This window comes from Carassius auratus, chromosome 38, assembly GCF_003368295.1.
Source record: "Carassius auratus strain Wakin chromosome 38, ASM336829v1, whole genome shotgun sequence".
NCBI lineage: Eukaryota > Metazoa > Chordata > Actinopteri > Cypriniformes > Cyprinidae > Carassius > Carassius auratus.
In genome coordinates, this window is record NC_039280.1 from 7,968,312 (window position 1) to 7,987,810 (window position 19,499).

The 19,499-nt window shown below is 36.5% G+C and overlaps 1 protein-coding gene across 3 annotated transcripts in view; it reads left to right on the forward strand.

Annotated features, from left to right (window-relative positions):
* ppm1aa (protein phosphatase, Mg2+/Mn2+ dependent, 1Aa) overlaps positions 1-14,881 on the forward strand; it is a 17,271-nt gene extending 2,390 nt beyond the window's left edge. Inside the window, exons 2-6 of one of the 3 annotated variants that reach the window (XM_026223795.1) lie at positions 719-1,584; positions 2,469-2,586; positions 2,680-2,791; positions 3,124-3,181; positions 14,512-14,881. In XM_026223795.1, coding sequence (XP_026079580.1) covers positions 736-1,584; positions 2,469-2,586; positions 2,680-2,791; positions 3,124-3,181; positions 14,512-14,547 — 1,173 coding nt within the window. In that variant the 5' untranslated portion in view covers positions 719-735 and the 3' untranslated portion in view covers positions 14,548-14,881. Of the gene's footprint in view, positions 1-718; positions 1,585-2,468; positions 2,587-2,679; positions 2,792-3,123; positions 3,182-4,135; positions 4,813-5,944; positions 9,285-14,511 lie in introns of those variants that run through there. The other 2 variants (XM_026223796.1, XM_026223797.1) reach the window with 2 other exon arrangements.
* Positions 14,882-19,499: the final 4,618 nt, after the last annotated feature.

The window sequence follows — 19,499 nt, forward strand, 5'->3', positions numbered from 1 at the left end:
TCGATAACCTACATTAAATTGGCTTTAATTTTCACATATGAGAACTACACTACAGAACAAATTTTTTCTCGACTGTCAACATGAGTAAGCCTATCATTCATCTCTGCAAAGATATAAACGGTGTTAAACATTTACTTTTTCGATTTCAAAAGGGTTAAAGTTGTAACATTTGAACAGGGTTATTGAACTGTGCAGATGATCGGTGTGGGAATATAAGATTACTTTGAAAGTTACTATTATATCATTCTTGTATTGTACAGAATTGTCTTTCATTGTTGAGACAGACATATCATCCTGCCCTAAACATATACCACTGCATATGGCTTATCTAATTTGTAATAAAAATAGCAACTGCATTTTAAAATGTTTGCTGTGCTTGTTTGTGGAGATGCACAGTTTGGCCACACATTTTGTGATTTATATATTATTGTTAATGTTATCTGAAAAAGACAGTGAATTTTTATTCGTAGAAGTTGAAGTAGTGGTAATTTAAAGAAGTGCTTGTGAAGTTTGTGGTAGGTAATCGAAACTAAAGGTATTTGAGAATTGTGAAATTTTCTTGTATTGACTGATGAAATTCGGTACCTTTAACTACACTATACAGTATTACATTTTCAGCGAATCGTGCGGCCATATATCTGGCCCATTTGGGATGTGAATAGTTAGTAATTAGTGTTTTTTTTATGTTGCTCATCACTCTCAAACTTTTCTTTTCTAGATTCCTAAGCAGCAGTGATGGGTGCATTTCTGGACAAGCCAAAGATGGAGAAACACAATGTCCATGGTGAAGGCAACAGCCTGCGCTATGGCCTGAGCAGCATGCAGGGCTGGCGTGTAGAGATGGAGGATGCGCATACTGCTGTCATTGGTCTGCCCAATGGCTTGGACCCCTGGTCATTCTTCGCTGTTTACGATGGGCATGCAGGATCGCAGGTGGCACGTTACTGCTGCGAGCACCTCCTGGAGCACATCACCAGCAACCCTGACTTTCAGGAAGGAGGAGGAGGTCCACCAGTGGAGCCCAGTGTGGATAGCGTGAAATCTGGAATCCGTACTGGTTTCCTGCAGATCGATGATCACATGCGTCAGATCTCAGAGAAGAAGCACGGTGGTGCCGACCGCAGTGGCTCGACGGCTGTCGGTGTGATGATCTCACCCCGCCACATCTATTTTATCAACTGCGGAGACTCGCGGGGTTTGCTGAGCCGTGGAGGGGCTGTACACTTCTTCACACAGGATCACAAACCCAACAACCCCTTGGAGAAGGAGAGGATCCAGAACGCTGGGGGATCTGTGATGATCCAGCGCGTCAATGGGTCCCTGGCAGTGTCCAGGGCTCTGGGGGACTTTGACTATAAGTGTGTGCATGGTAAGGGTCCCACGGAGCAGCTGGTGTCACCGGAGCCCGAGGTGTATGCTATCGAGCGGTCCGAGGCGGAGGATGAGTTTATTGTTCTTGCTTGTGACGGGATTTGGGATGTGATGGCCAATGAGGAGCTGTGCGATTTTGTTCGTTCACGACTGGAGGTGACTGACGATCTGGAGAGGGTCTGCAATGAAATTGTAGATACCTGTTTGTATAAGGTCAGTGTAAACAGACTTTTACCAGCCAGTCAGATGAATGCTTTTGTCTATTAAAAATACAGTGAAAGGCAATAAATCATTTCAAATAACTGCTGTCTTTACAAACTTACTGTTTATCAAAGCATCCTGAAAAAAAACCTAACTCCGTTTCGATTAAATATTTTTAACATTGATGAAAATTAGAAATGTTTCTTGAGCACCAAATGAGCATATTAGAACGATCATGTGATACTGAAGACTGGAGTAATTGCGGGTGATGAGGCTCAGGTGATCAGGTGTGCCTCATCACACGCCACCAGCCCTGGTTCTTCCAGTGCCCTTTCCTCCCTCACACACCCACTCCTCTCGGGAGCCTGGTGAAGGGCGGCTATTAAGGGATGGGGTGACGATAATTAAGGGGGAGGCAGCCGACTCATCACAACAGTTATTTAAAACTCTGTATTGTACTGTATCAAATAAACTTTGATCAAATAAATGCAGCTTTGGTGAGCATAAGAGACTTCTTTCAAAAAGAAAAAAATCTTAAGACCTCAAACTTTTGTACCCCTGAAATGTATTACTTTTTTTTTTTTTTATAATAAGCAAAATTAAGGAAGTTTAATGTGATGCAAACAAATGTAACAAGTAATGGAAAATTTGATGTTCTTGTTTCTAATTATATATACATTTTTAATAGCTTTATCTACTTCAGTACTATACAATGAACATATGTAACCCAGCTGTATTGAACACAAGTGGGTTTTTTTTTCTTTTCATTTCTGTACTGACTGAGAGATGGTTCATAACACAATTCTTCCAATTCTGAATCTTGTCTCACATTTTTCCACAGTGTTTCATTGATATAAAATTTTGATGAACCTCTCCCTTCTTCTGTGTTTGGACAGGGAAGTCGTGACAACATGAGTGTTGTGTTGGTGTGTTTTGTTAGTGCACCGAAGGTTTCCCCTGAAGCTGTCAAAAGGGAAGCGGAGCTTGATAAATACCTAGAGAGCCGAGTAGAAGGTATGAGCTAACCTTTACTGGCCTTATGCTATTAAATGGAATCAGTAATTCAGCTGGGCCAAAGTTGATTGCTCTGAATTGTTGATATAACAGAGATCCTGAAGAGGCAGGGGGATGAAGGTGTTCCCGACCTGGTATATGTGATGCGCACGTTAGCATCTGAGAGCATCCCCAACCTACCACCTGGAGGAGAACTGGCCAGCAAGTGAGTAATACACAATCTCGCTTTCTCTTTACTTCAAGTTTCAAATCCTAGTGACCTGTCCATCCCACATTTTGTTAACCATTGGTGGGTAATTCTCACAGAACCTTTCAATAACACAGTAACATTCAAAAGGTTAGGGTTAGCTAAGACACGAAAGAGACTTGGGTCTGCACCAACAGCTCTTTAGTTGCTGTACTTGAAGAATCACATGTGAAGTTCCATTTTGCTTTTAATGAGACCGCTCAGTAGGATTTGCTACAGAGGTGATGTTTCCTTGCCCTTTCTTTCTTTCTTCACTCAGAAGATTATACCGGTCTCTGTTTTTGTCATAGACGGAGTGTAATTGAAGCAGTATACAACAAACTTAACCCATACAGGAACGAGGATACAGTGAGTACATCAGCCTGACTGTGTGCAGAAATGCTGGGATGTTTGCTTGCAAGATTTATTTTTGTTCTAGAATTAAGTTGCATTGCACGATTTTATTGTTTTGTCATCTTAAGTGTTCCAGAGTTTCTTTTTTTTTTTTCTCTCATTTGTGCATGTTTCCATCCTATTCCATAATATCCTCTCCATCTGATAGTGTTGGATAGGCTGAGCTGTGCTTTGGAAAGAGTTTTGGTTGAGTGCAGGGTTGAGCCCCTCAAATTTAATATTTAAAAGAATAAAAACTTAAATGTTGATTGAAATAATTTGTATTAGCTTGATTGAACGATTATAGCTTTCTTGGCTCAGTAAAGTTCTTGATCTGAAAAGAACTTTATTACATAAGATCTGATGCTACTGTATAGGGTTGTCATGGTATTAAATTTCAATAGTCAATACCAGTGATATCTGCTAATTCTCCAATAGAATCAATTTCAATACCACAAAACAGAAAGAATGTTATCTAACACACTTTATTTAAAAGAATAAACATTATAAAATATTAGCATTTACAATTAAAACAGTGACGTAATCAAGTTTCATTTTTAAATTTTTTTAAAGTAATAACTTCAAAGCAAATGAACAACAATAGGAAAAATAAAACTAGGCAAGAATTTTGACCAAGAAGTGCTTTTGAATGCTTCTAAACATAGCTGCATTTAAGCCTGAAGTGTGATTGCTCTTTATGATAGTGGACTTTTAAAGCATCGATTACAAAAGTGAGATGGTACCTGGTTTTATCAGTGCCTTATAAAGACTGGTGTATAATTTTTTTCTTCTTCTTATCTATTTATTTATTTTTCAAATATGGACTTTCTTAAGATACTTTTGGCATCCCTAGTGGCAAATGCATTGTGATTTGTGATTTTATTTATTTTCAACAAACTGATTGTGTATATTCGTTTTTGTTTCATATAGACTTGACTGAAAATCAGGCACCTCGGGTGCTCTTTACTTCAGCACTCAGCACTTGATTCTGATGCTTTTCATGACTACCAACCTTGACCTGCCACACCTCAGGCTGTTCTTCCAGTTCATGTATTTTTACAAACCGGTTCAAGCCTTCCCAAAATAACAATGGAACAATTCATTTTCAGTCATTCATTTTCCTCTCTTCCATATTTATTTAATAATTTGTTCATGTCATATTCATGTCATATTTATGTTTATAAGGGGCAGTTCAGCCTGCTAAGTGTGAACCCTGATTGGTTGGTGTGCATATTGATGGGCTTACGCTGTTTGATCCATTGGTGATATTTTTCTTTCTTTTGGGGTGGTGCTTTGCTTTTAGGTGTAGTCTCATAGATCGCTGGGGTTGGGTACACCCTTACAGGAACCTGTAGGTTTTTGAGGAAGACTTTAAAAAAAAATAAATATATATATATATATATATACAGTTTACAGTTCTACAAAATAATGAGGGTCCCTGTGAACTGGTGTAAAAAGGCCCAGAGAAGCTGTTGTGACTTTAATGCTTATATTCCAAATACAGGACTTGCATTTGTCTTAGCAACAGTTTTATTCCAATAACTGAGCAAATCTGAATTTAGGAAACTGTTACAATAGAACCACAATAAATCTGTCTTTTGGATCACTGGACCCAAATATGTATATCATTGATATGGGGCACTGTGATATAACCAAAACTGAGATCTCAATTGCTTTTATTCTATTTTTCCCGTATTCAGTTTAGTATGGGTTTTTCCCCAACCCAAGGAAGCATCCTCTCCAGTGATAGTAATAAACAGCAGCATTTACATACCTAAACACTACCATCCAAAAGTTTGGAATCAGCTAGATTTAAAATTAATGAATGAAGACTGATATTCCCATTGTTAAAAAAAATCAAAATAAATCCATTACAAATAAATGCAGTTCTTCTGAACTTTCTGTTAGTCAAAGAATCCTGACAAAAGTATAGTTTCCACAGAAATGTTAAGCATTACAACTATTTTCAACAGATAGTAATAAGAAATGTTTCTTGAACATCAAATCAGCAAATTAGAATGATTTCTGAAGGATCATGAGACACTCAAGACTGGTGTAATGATGCTGAGAATTCAGCTTCACCATCACAGGAATGAAATGCAATGTAAAATAGAAAATATCTATTTTAAATTTTTGGTAATATGTGGTAATGTTACTGTTTTACTGTATTTTCAATTGATCAAATAAATGATTAAATACAGCTTTGGTGAGCAATGTCTTTAAAAAACCTTTTCAACTTTTGAATGGTAGATTATATAACCAGTTCAATCCTTGCAAATCATAACTATGTAATTTATAGCCCTAAATGTATGTAATAATTGCCTACCTTTCAGCATCACAATGATACTAGCTTAATTATTACATTTTTAAATAACTAATCCTGCAGTCTAAATGTTTATCTGTAGCGTATGTCTCAAGTCTGTTCAAGTTTTGTCTCTGGAGTTCGCCACTCTAACCAAGTGATTGATGCACCACAAAATCTCCAAATAGCCTGTTGGCACACAAGCAGCATCAAGTGCTGTAATTTTCTGTCAATTGCAATCAGCATATCAGTCTGGCCATTTAAACCCAAGTTTTGGATCTCTCCATCATTTCCGTCAACATTTCCTAGAATCATTCCTGATTTATCTTCACCTGTGTTTCATACTGTCTCACACACAAACATGCTTTTTCCTGAGTGGTTGGCAGTTGGAGCTTGGTGGGATCTCACAAGCTGCTCTCCTCCTCTCTCCATTCAAGGATTCTGCATCCACAGATGACATGTGGTAGCCCCACCCCTTTAAACACTGCACAGAGTTTACAACCCTCCAGAACCCTGCACAACAAGCTTTCCTACAGGACCCGGCACCAGAACCCTGCACAAGAACCCTCAACTACTACAGAACCCTCACAAGAACCTACTACAGCCCAGCTCAGCTGCTCTGGACTGTTCGGAGGAAGAAGAGGAAGCGAATGAGGGCTCCCTCCCCTTGTTCACATAATGTTCCATCTCAGTGCTAGGCAATGTTACCTTCTGAATATGTTCTGCATACTCTTCTGACCCAGTTTACTCTTTTCCCTAATCCTTTTAACCTTAACATCACCCTCTTAAAATTCACCCACTTTTTTTCATTTATATATATGTTTTTTGGTGTAATTAATTTCATTCACATTTCCTTGTGTGTTTGTATATTTCAGCTTTTTTTTTTTGTGAAGTGCAATTGTCTTGTACAAAGAAAAGCCTGTATCAAATGCAGCTTTAGTTTTAAGTTTATAAAAATAGAAAAAAAGGCACACCTTTATTGCCCTGCCTGCTTTTGTTTCCTCTCCAACCGCTGAAGCCCAACACATCTGCTCCTCATCTGCTTCTCATCTGCTTTCCTTTCACTTTTTTTTTAACAAAATATAACTTTTTGTATTGTTACTTTTTAAGTGAAACGGGTAAATTATATGGGCTCACAGTACAGTAAGCTTTTTTGTAAATCTCACTGCACAGATGACCGTAATCGTTATGTTCTCTCAGTACTACTGTTTTTCTTTTTCTGGTGGGGTGGGTCTATTATTTTTGCCCCTTGTTTTTTTCTCTCTCTCTCTCTGAGGGAACCGCTTTAACTTAAACTAAGCTGAAATTGTGTGCGCGGTTGTGTGTGTGTGAGAGAATGAGTGAGTCTTATGAGAAATGCAAGAGGTAAGAGGATGCATGTTTGATCCATCAAACTGTTTCCATTGTGCAAATTTTATGATGTGATTTTGTTACCTGATGCGCTAACCCTGATCCTCTCTCTTATAATCAACACTAGGACTCTTCTCTACAGTGTTCTGCACTACTGCAGCTTCTTGATTTTTGATTTGTTTAAGTTGGTCTAGGAACGTTGTAAATGATCTCCTGCACTTGCTGGAAAATAATTAAGAACTGGGACAGGCCCTATTAAGTGCATTTAGGTGTGTGTTTGGTTGTCAGTATGGTTTGAATGGATGTGTGAGATTGCATGATTATTGTGCTTCAAATTATGTGGGTTTTAATGGGAATATTTAGGCTTTTGACACAAATGTATAAGGCTTTCGCTATAGTGCTCGATCACCCATCTGCACTGCTGAGAGAGTGATTAGTGAATGCTTTCTGAGATTAACACTCAACTCAGATTTTTCTTCTATTTAAACCATTCGCTTCATCTCGTGTTGATTTATGTTATCAGTTTCTTTTTTTTTCTCTCGATGTGGTGATTTCTATCTTTTTCTCTCTCTGGCTTTCTCTTTTTAAAGAACAAATACAGTGTGATGCAGTGAGCTGGCCTGGTTTTGGCCAGAGCATGCATGTGTTCCTCTGACCAATAGGGAGCGCAACAGAGTACTGTTTGCTGCTAAAGAGTGTGCTTGAATCAGTCATTCATTCATTTGAATGCTCTTAGTTAATATTATCCCACACCTTTCCCCCCCAATGCTGTATGTAACCTAGTTCTGAATTTATTTAATTGTATATTTTTAAGAGAGATTGTCACTTGTTCACTTGTCCTGATTGTCTGAACCTGTAAAATCTTAACCCCCCCCCCTTGTCCTTACATTCCCAAACTAAATTTTACTTATGGAATAGATTATATGAACAGGAATTCCCTTGCGTTTAAATAAATATTAAGTTAGCTTTTTAGTCTAAACCTGTGTATTTGAATACTGAAAAAAATGGTAGGTAAAAAGGTCACTACTTTGGGTCTTTTCATGAACCTCACAGGGTGATTTATTAAACTAATATTGTAACAAAATGACAATCTAACCGTGTATGGCTAATGTTAATGGAAAAATCTCCCTGTATCCTCTATGCTTTCGGCTTGTGTTATAACACGGGCATAAAAATCATTGTGTTTGTGTGTGGATTGGTGAGCTGTGTGTTTTCCCAGTGGAAGCTGGAATGTTGTGTAATAGGAGATTCACGAAATGAATCTAAAATGAACACAATGTTTTAGGATGGTGTTAGAGGCCAGGATATGTTCATGTGTCTTTAAGCTTTTTTGGATCCACAAAGCTATGTGGAATCACTTTAGGAATGTAGACACGAGGAACGAAGACTCTTAATAGGATTCTGTTGGCTTGCTTAACCCTCAGTCTGGTCCTATACAGGCTTAAAAATCACTTGTAGGAAAATTAACAAATGATGTGTGACTTGTTTAAAAAAAAAAAAAAAAGCCTTTTGTTGTATATGCAGTTTTGAGGTTCGTGGACTGCTATTATACAGATTCTCCTTTTTTGTAAGACTTCCAGATGGTTTTTAGATGGGGCGGGTCAAAAATAGTTTGTTTTTTGCAAGATGGTCATAAGCACAGGTCTGTTTAGTGAGGAGAGGTTATGGCTTACAGTCAAACATAAAAACCCAGTTATAAATGATAGAGCTGTTTATGAATGTGTTTTTACTAAGTCTTGTCGCTGAAGTTGACAAGGGCATTTTGCAAGGAATTCTATGACACATGAACTATCGCGTTTGTTAATGGCGCATAGATATTTTGCTAAATATGCGTCACAAACTCTTTGATGCCATGTATTTTAGGTTTATGCACTGAAATCCTGTTTCTGTGGTCTCTTGCTCTGTAGTATTAGCTTGGTAGCTCATTTCAGTTTAAATTATCCGGACCTGCCTTCTAATGTATAAACCAAGTGATTAATGCAGCCTTAATGCCTTTTGCAAAACCCCACCCCCAAACCCTTGGGCTTTACTCCTATATTACAGAGCTCTGTATGCAAACACACCACAATATTTTGCTAAAGGGAGCTAAATTTTATAGCAGTGTCTAGTTCCGTGGTTCGGCCTCATAGACACACGTATGGTATTTTACTCTGGTGAAATCCCACCTCCTACCCCAACAGGATTATTTTTGCTGATGTCAGTCATCTGCTGTCCTCATAAGCTAAGCTATTTTTGTTAAACAATTGATATGTATATTTGTATTCATTTATAAATATGTACACAAAATGAAGTGAATAATCAAGGATAATCTCTCCTCCCTGTAACCCACTGTGACCCACTGGTCGTCCTCTTAACTGTTCCACTGTCCATTTTTGTTTTAATCTTTTCAGACTGGAAATAAACCTATTTTATTTGAAAAAAAAAAAAGTGTAATTGTTTTTTATGTTGCCTTTTCTACAAGGAGGGCTGTTATTTTTTGTTGCTTTGGTGATTATGAAATGACAGCTCACAATGAAATATGCTAAATAGAAATTCTAATAAAAATTTGTTATTTTGCCTTTTTTAAAAGCAGTGCTCAGAAATTATATGCAGGAATTGTTTCATCAAGAATGCATCATCAAAAATGATCAATGCAAGTTATCTAAAGTGACAGTAAAGATATTTAAAATATTGCTATTTCAAATAAATTCTGTTCTTAAACTTTTTATATTTATCAAAGAAAAATGAAAAAAGAAATGTAGCATGGTTTCAAAAATATTAAGCAGGACAATAGTTTTCAGCAATAACGAGAAATGTTTGAGCACAAAATCAGCATGTTAATTTCTGAAGTCTCAAGTGACACTGAAGACTGGAGAAATGGCTGCTGAAAATACAGCTTTGCCTTCACAGTAATAAATTACATGTATTTTTGCTGCAATATTGATTAAATGCAAGCCTTGGTGAGAGCATCTTTAGGGACTTCTTTAAAAAAAAAAAGCTTTGTTTTGCTAATCTTTACACTGACCACCAGTATGATCCGAAATTTGTGCTTAGACGCTGCACTTAATTTGGTTACCATGTCTTGTGCTTTTGGGTTTTCTGAGACCCATAATTTAAAGTAAATGTAAAAGCAGTTGTAATTTGACTTTCTTTTTGTGTTTTGAGATTTCAGGTGGATTTGGCCTCTTGTTTCTGAAGGGAGGGCCAGTAAAAAAAACAAGAAAGATGGCTTCAGATGAAATTCAGTTTCAGATATAGGAAAAAAGTGCTCCGGTTTATTTACAATATACTGTTTATTTTCAAGCAACATACCCTAAATATGAGTCATATAATGCTCACAGCATTTCAGTCACCGTTATATTTTGGGAACCAGCTATGTGATTTATTATAGCCTGTCCACTGTGTCCTTGAAGTTATTAAAACACTTTCATTTTAGAGATGAATGGCTGGTCTCTATTTAACAGATTTTTCATTTGCCTTTCATATGTTGATGAATTTGTAATATGAGTATTGATGCCTCGTTTTGACATCAGTCTTAAAATGAGAAAGCAAACGTACATCTTTTGTGCTAAATCTTTTATACTTTACATTGGTCAATTAAAAAGGTTTGGTGTTGGAAAGATTGGCCGGAGCTCTTAAAGATTGCTTTGTTTTTAAATATGAGAGACACTTCTGCATTTTAGAAAAAGCAAGAAAAAGGAGTTTCGCTTCTCAGGCAAACTTTTAATTGTAGTCACTCATATAACATTCAATGTTTCTATTTGGGTGATGTCAGCCAATCTATTTTATAGATCTGAGAAGTTCTACTTTATTTTGTCTTTAAGCAGCCAGGTGGGGGCAGTGTGAGTTGGAAAAAAGGAAGTGACTTGAAGTGGGGCCACTGTCAAAACCAGTTTAGAATGAAGAGAATATGAAGGAATATTAAGCCGCTGGTGTATATCTTTGCAGTAGCCCAAAAAACATTGTATGTGTCATTATTATTGATTATTGTACATTTCCTACTGTTAATACATCAAAACTTAATTTCTGATTAGTAATATGCATTGCTAAGAATTCATTTGGACAACTTCAAAGGTGATTTTTTTGCACCCTCAGATTCTAATGTTCAAATAGTTGTATCTCAGCCAAATATTGTCTGATCCTAATAGACCATACATCAATGGAAAGCTTATTTATTCAGATTCAGATTATCTAGAAATCTTTTTTTTTTTTATTGACACTTAAGATATATATAGCTGCAGCAAAATGGAAATTGATTCATGTTTGATCTTCTCAAATCTAATCTAAAGTATCCATAAGTCTAACTCTGATAAAATTTCATTTTGCAAACCAGTGAAAGCTGCTAAGGTAGATATTGAGTAGTACATGCAAACATTCACCTAGAATCTACAAGAAGTGTATTTAAGAGATAGTTTACTTTCATTCTTTTTAACTTTTTTTCCCCCTGTGAAATGCAAAAGAAGATTTGATCATTTTTTCAAAGTTTTTGTCAAGGTATTTGGTTTCCAAAATGATTTAAAATATCTTCATGTTCTATAGAAGAAAGAAATTCATACAGGTTTGGAACAAGTACAGCAACAATACAGCATTGCGCAGAAGGCACACGACTCCATTATCTGTGAAATCTGTCTCTTAGACTGCCTAAAATTTGCAGACAGACTCTGACGTTTGGCAACTAGTGTCTTTAAACCAGACAATCTGTACATGTTGTATCATGTAGTGTTGTACTATGCAGAGAAGAGAAGTTTTCAATGCATGTATACAGCGTTTCTATTCACAATATAATTATAGACAGTGACTAAAGTGAGTGAACCTCGGGAAAGCAGCTGGACCTGATGGGATTTCTGGCCGTGTTCTGAGGTCCTGCGCTGGTCAGATCGCTGGTTTGTTTACATCCATTTTTAATGGGTCCCTTGCTACCTCAGTGGTTCCCAACTTCTTAAATAAATCTGTAACCATCCATGTGCCTAAGCACAATAACCCCTCTTGCCTGATTGACCATCGTCCAGTTGCCCTCGCGTCAGTAGTCATGAAGGTCTTTGAGAGACTTGTGAAGAACAACATTTGCTCCTTCATGCCTGATACTTTGGATGCTAATCTTTGCCCCAATAGATCTACTGATGCCAGCTTTCATGTCTTGCACTCTTCACTCATGCACATTGACCGCAACTATGGGAACTATGTAAGCCTGCTATTCATCGAAAGCTCTGCTTTCAATACCTAGTCCCCATCAGGCTTCTAAACTCATGGACCTTGGCCCGAATTCTTCACTTTGCGAATGGATTTTAGACTTACTCACTGGTAGACCTAAAGTGGTGATGGAAGGCCAGTTCACCTCCAACACCGTCACCCTGAATGAGGAAGCACCACATGGTTGTGCCCTGAGTCGTCTGCTCTACTCTCTTTACACACAACACATGGCATCTTCCCACATCCCCACATCTATTATAAAATTTGCTAATGATACTGTGGTTCTGGGCCTCATTTCCAACAGAGTGTCTGCATACTTGGATGAAGTAGAGAAAATTGAAATCATGGGGCCAGGACAATTGTCTCTCTCTGAATGTGAGCTAATTGTGGACTTCAGGAAGAGACAGCACCAGCCCTATACTCCTCTCATGATCAGTGGGACCCCTGTGGAGAGGGTGAGCACCTTCAAGTATCTTGGTGTAAACATCTCTGAGGACCTGACGTGGACTTCAGACATTCAAACTAGGGTTAATAAAGGCAGGCAAAGACTGTACCATCTGCGACAGCTGAGGAAATTCAGGGTTTCACCAGGAATCCTGAAAACTTTCTATTCAGGGACCATAGAAAGTGTATTAACTCAGTGTATCTCAGTGTGGTACGGGAACAGCTCCAGTCAAGACTGCAAAGCCCTGCAGAGAATTGTGCACTTAACTGAGTACATCTCAGGGTCTGCTCTCCCCTCTCTGCAGGACATCCACCTCAAACGCTGCAAAAGCAGAGCTGTTAAAATCATCAAGGACTCCAACCACCCTGGTAACTGTCTTTTCATTTTGCTGTCATCTGGTAAGTGCTTCCATAACCTGATGGCAAAAACTGAAAAACTTGGGAGGATCTTCTTCCCGCAGGCCATCAGTTCCTAAACCCAAACTCAGTCTCTTAACATCAACATGACTTCACTTAATAATAAGATATTTAATATACTGACATTGTAACTTTGACACAACAATTTCTGTAATTTTTATGTATTTACTTTTTTTCACAGTTTAACACTGAATGTCATGGAATTTGTCAAATTTTGAATGAACTAATAAAAAAGTAGGTCATTATACTTAGATCAAATCATGATATGGTCTAGTATTTGTAAATAAAAAGCCGTAAAATAAAAGCCGGTTTCATTTACTGCACACATACTGAAGCACATGATACTCCCAGTGATTTCAGCATCTGTCTTCTTACTAAAATAAGGATGTAAACACATGTAGAACAACTCCAGAACTGCTCTGAGAGTTGCTTCATGAGCATTTGACTGTTTGATTTAAGTAAAGCTAGCTTCACATGATATACACAGAACTATAAAAGTTGCTGTCCTCCGTCACAGCTACCTGTCAAAATAACAGTCCGGTTTGATTTAAAGACATTGTGCCTACTATTTTTCCGTTGAATGTATGTAGCCTACTACCACTACTAAAATGAAACCAACATTATTTTTTAAAGGAATAATCACACAACATTTCTTCCATCTTTTAATTTTAATAGTACATTTCCTTTGTTTACCAAAAAAATAATTTTCAATAATTATAAGATAAAGTAATTTAATTTTTTAACTACTTCATTTTATAACCAGAAAAAAGTAATTAATTACACGTCACAGAATTTCTGAAGGGAAAAAGAATCATAAAAAGCTACTTAAAAAAAGAAAAGAAAATTATGTTATAATAAGACATGCTAAAAGTACAGAATATGGTAACAATTAAATATATGGTAAGAAAAAAAATTTTTCATAGAGGCCTATACATGTAGTTTTTGTCAAACTTTAAATACATTGATATGGAAATCTAAGTTTCATGATTTTATTAAGACAACCTTTTTGATTAATAAAATGTAATTTAACTATTAAAAAGGAGTTAAAAAAAACAGAATTCAAAAAAACGTAAACAGAAATATTTGAATTTGAAAAAAAAAAAGGATTTCATAGGGCCCTAAGCCTTGTTTTTTTCTGTTATACTGTATGTGCATGTGTATGTTTGCAAGGAAGAGTTGAATCCCTTTGCTGCAGCTGCACGGATTCATCCTAGTCATACAAAACAGCTCAGCCAGCCGATAACAGACAGATAATATTGACTCTGCTATTACACTTCTGTTCTCTTTTGTATCTCTTCTTTCTTATTCTCTCAACAGTTATCACTCTATTTTGCTGTACACAGTGTGTCGTTCTCAGCAACTGAAGAGCACTGCTTTGTGAACAAATGTTGTGAAATTAGGTCTTTCTGTTTAAACCTTATTAAAAGCTCTTGGGTATGTTTTTAACTTACTCTGTGAGGATTTGAGTTTTGGGATGTGCATTTCTCTACCAGCCAGTGTTTTTTATTTGTATGTATTTGCTTTGACTGGGAGCTGAGTTTGTATTTTAACCATTAGCATGCTCTGTTGTGCTCAGAATGGCATGTGCATTTCTGCAGTCAATTCTTTCTATTCTTTCCTCCAGGATCCAGACATCCTTTTCTTCCGAGGTTTCAGCTAGATGCAACACAAGTCCTCTCCTCTTCTTTCTCCTTTTCTCCTTTTGTCTGTTTATGCTTTTAAGGCTTATGCTTTTTAGGGATGATAACTTCAGAAGATCTCGAGAATGAGCATTATGTTGTTTAGCACTTGCACAGGTAGTTTTGCTTCTCTGTGATGGTTGTTTTTAGGATTTAGCTTACTCATATTCTTTCAGAAAGATATACATATATGTACTACGTATCAGAATTTTGGGGTCAGCAAGTTTTTAAATGTTTCTGGAAGAAGTCTCTAATGATCAATGAGAATTTGTTCGATAAAAAAATACAGTAAAGACAGTACTATTAAGAAGTGTTACAATTTTTTTTGATTTTATAGCATAATTTAAATTAAATTTCTGGGTAATTTATTCCTTATTTGGTGCTCAAGAAACATTTTGTATTATTATTAATGATGAAAACCATTATCCTGCTTACTATTTTTGTGGAAACAGTGTTTAATTTTTTTTCATGATTCTTTGATAAATGGAAAGTTCAAAAGAACAGTATATATTTGAGAATATAATGGATCCTTGTTAAATAAAACTATTCATTTCTTAAAAATAATAATAATAATAATAATAATTCTTACTGACCCCAAACTTTTGAACAGTAGTGTCTTCATGTAAAACGAATAGTAAATTCTTAAAGCATTCTATATTATAAAAGGCATTGTTTCATGGTAAACATATTATGATGTGTGCCATGAAAACAAGAGAAGATCATCTTTATAATGATTTACCATCTCTATGAAGCGTGGAACAGCCCTCTTATTGCATCTACAATGCAATATGTATCCATAAATCTGGGAGCAAAGATGCATAGACCATGAAACAAGGTCGACGGGCAGAGTACTGTGGAGTTTGCTAACAGGTGGATGTTGTGATGCTGCTTTGTGTTGTTGTAATTAGAGCACACGGCACCACAGGTCCTAACCATCAGAGAAGAGATGTGGGGCTTCTGAAGGAACCAGTCCACAGTAAAACTCTTCAGAGAGCTTTTCATTGGTGCTGATGGTACCGATTACCTTTGGGGATTCAGTTACTTTACAATGAACCAGGTTGGCCACAGACAGATCCAGCTGTGTGATTTTATAACTCAGCTAGAGCAGTGGATGGCATTCATGTTGATTCAGGTTTTTTTGTTCCTTTTTAAACTCAAAAGTGCAGGTGGAGACTCACACTGTTCTGGTTTCTCATGCAAGTCATATTCTGATTTAAAGGCTATTGATTTTTGAAACATGGGACAAAATGTACTTGACCTGCCATTAGATTATAAAGAAAAAGTACAGTAGGTTTATTTTAAATTGGATGGAGACAGAATACCAAAAAAAACATTTTATAATGCTTAAAGATTGATTTGCTTTTCGGTGAGTGTAATAAGTATTTGACCAAGCAAAACCTAGATAACACACTACGCTGCAATGGACTGAAATCCTGCAGGACCCGCAAGGTTCCCATGCTCAAGAAGGCACATGTACAGGGAAGGCCCATTTAAAGTTTGCCAAAGAATATCGAAAATGACTCAGAGAAAGCTTAGGAGAAAGATTTGACATGTTTGGAGGGAGAGAAATGCTGACTATGACCCCAAGATCACCATCGCTACAGTCAAGCACAGAGGTGGAAACATTGTGCTTTGGTGCTTTTTTTCTGCTAAGGGTACAGGGCAACTTCACCGCATTCAGGGGCAAATGGACGGGGTTATGTATACTGTAAAATCTTGGACAAGAACCTCCTTCCCTCAGCAAGAACACTGAAGATGGATCATGGATGGATCTTACAGCATGACAATGACCCGAAACATACCAGCAAGTCAACGAAGGAGTGTCTCAAGAAGAAGCACATTAAGGTCATGGAGTGTCCTAGCCAGTCCCTAGACCTGTGAAAATCTGTGGAGGGAGCTGAAAGGTAGTTGCCAAATGACAGCCAAGAAACCTAAAGGATTTAGAGAGGATCTGTAAAGATGAGTGGACCAAAATCCCTCCTGAGATGTGTGCAAACCTGGTGACCAACTACAAAAAACGTCTTACCTTTGTGCTTGCCAACAAGGGTTCTGCACCAAGTACTTAGTCATGTTTTGCTTGGGAACAAATACTCATTTCACTCACTGAAATGCAAAACTATTTTTAACTTTTATATAATTTTTTGGTTTTTATTCTGTCTCTATATGTTAAAGTAAACCTACCATAAAAATTACAGACCCTTCATTTTTTAAGTGGGCAAACTTATAAAAATTAGCAGGGGATCAAATAAAAATTTTCCTCCGTAAAGGTGTGTAGTTCAACATCACACAAACTTGACGTCTTATATATATATATATATATATTTAAATCAATTTAAGTAATTGCATTCATATTTCACTTAATTTTCTGTCACAACTGTTAAATATCTTGCAAATTGTAAAGTATAATTGTTTGGAATTTTTTTTTTTTTTTCCTTGATTTTAAGAGGTCCTAATATTTTGCAACCCTTAAAAAATGTATTGTTTTTAATACATTTATTAATGTGTAATTTACAAGCTGATCAGCACAGAACCTCAAAACATGGCCAGAAAAATGTGTAAAAATATGGTGCTTTTGTCTGACTGCTGGTCAGCCTCAATTTATTGAATTTAATGCTAGATTTATCAAGATTTATGATAATATTTGACTAATTTGGACTGTTTCATTCCAAAATACTTGATCCATATCGAATGAAGTGAAAAAAAAATCACTCTTTTTGAGAAAACTCATTGCAACAAAATACATCTAAACATGTTTAATTCAAAATATGTTTTTGTTTTATTTGTTTTTCCCATGTCTCAAGAATTTGTGAAGTTATGACTTCGATTTACATCGTCAGAGCTGCTAAACTTTCTTCCTTCTGTATGGTGCTGAATATTTAAAACAACTTAATAAAGATTTAAAAACAGCATCCTGTCACAATATTATTCATTGTTTTTTCCTGACTATATTGAATTACACAAACTAAAGTCATTGGAGTCATATACGTTGGGCAGAGATAAGAGATCCCTAAGGTAACAACTGCACATATTCTGTTTTTTTTACAGTACACACACACACACACACTCTCAGGGTGAATGTGATTCTCAGTAAAGGTCACTGTTTGGTGTTACTGACACCCTGAGGTGTGAAGTTCCCTCATCGTGGCATTTCAAGTCAGACACACACAGACACCATATATCAGCTCTCAGCTGCAGGTTAAAGTGGCATCTTATGCTTGATGACTGTAGGAAAGTGTCTCTCACAAGAGCAAAGACAGAATATGAGCGAGACAATTCCTGTCAAAATGTGTGTTATTAAATAAACTTTCATAGATTTTGAAGTGACTCATAATGCCTCTTGATTCATACATTTTGCTGGATTTTATAAGAGACGGCCTACCCCTCTCTCTCCTGTCTTTCTCTGTAGGTTTTTTTTTTCCGTTGTTGAACAGGTGCCACTTTGACCAGCAACAATGGTGCTTTAAGTTTGTCTTTCATTTGCACAGTGGGATGTCTTCTGCTTCCGTTTGCCATGTGGAAGAAGGGATGTGGCAGAGGGAAGGAAAGAAATAGAGGTAGAGATTATTTGGCAAATGGCCCTTTGGCATTATACACAAGAGCATAAGGCCTTGTTGGTAAATATGTAAATTGTTCACTGCGAAGACATCCTGCCTGGCAGGAATCTTGAGCCAACAGAGACACAAAGACGTAATTCAGAAAATAACTGCAAGGAAGTAAAAATGAGAAGAGAGGGCAACCTTTACAGTTGAATGACACTGTATGAACAAAATGGATTACAGATAGAATATTCGTAACGTAAACTGGCAAAATGACCAATTTAGACACAATTAAATATAATTTGTATTAGTATTATACTTAGGCTATTTTAAACAAAAATAGATTAATAAGTAGTCTTTTTGTTGTTTTTTCTAAAGGCACTTAGTATCTAAATTTGACATAAAACGTAATAGTAGTGACATTAAAAACTTATGTTTGGAGTTCAAGATGTAATTTGTAATATAAATCAAGTTTCTGACTAACTTTCTGCTATAAAACAGAAATTGAATCACTGAAATGGAGAACTTATGGGTTAGTTTTGTGGTCCTGTGATCTACTGCATAATGTAATGTATTTAAGTAGCACCCATTCTGTACTTCATGTGACTGAGAGATGCATAAGAAAATGGGTTATCATCAGTAATAATTTCTGAAACTTTTTCCATTGTCAAAGTTTACATAGCAGCTAAAATAATTTGTTAAAGCAAATTTTTATTGCTCTAAAACGTCATAAAATCATGTTGTTTAACAATAACCATGGATTATTAAATTACATATTTGCGAAGCCATAATGCTTTCTTTCCCCACCGAGTCATTTTTTATGTGAGCTTTATGGGGCAAGTTGTGTCACTTCCTGGACCACTTTTTTTTATAAGTAGACTATAGCTTACCTCCTATATGTTAGTAGTTTTATTTCAGGTTAATATATTTTTTAGTCCGTGATGAATATAGTTCATATGAAGTTTACATAACCGGTCACCACGTGGCAGGAATGAACCAGTAAAGCTCAGCGACTTTCTTTTTACTTGTCATCTCTGTTTCCAGAGCATGCAGGTGAAGGACACACATTGATTAAAGTCACCTGCTTGAAGCGTTTGCCTGGCCCTATAGATTTAGCTATATTGTTAATTAAATATACTTTTCAGCGCTGGAGATGACTTGTGAAACTGTCTCTCAAAACACTTTTGTTTTTATCGTCAGGCAAATACTGTAAATTTTGAATTCAATAGAAAAGGGCAGTAATTATTTCGGGTTGTGACTAATGAATCCAGATTGACAGAGCAGAGACTGCTAGATAAGAGGAGGTGAACCCAACTTCACCTTCAATTCAGCAACTTTAAATGTGAATTTTTAGAATATGTTCTCATAGTCAAAGGTGATTTAATTTACCTGCTGGA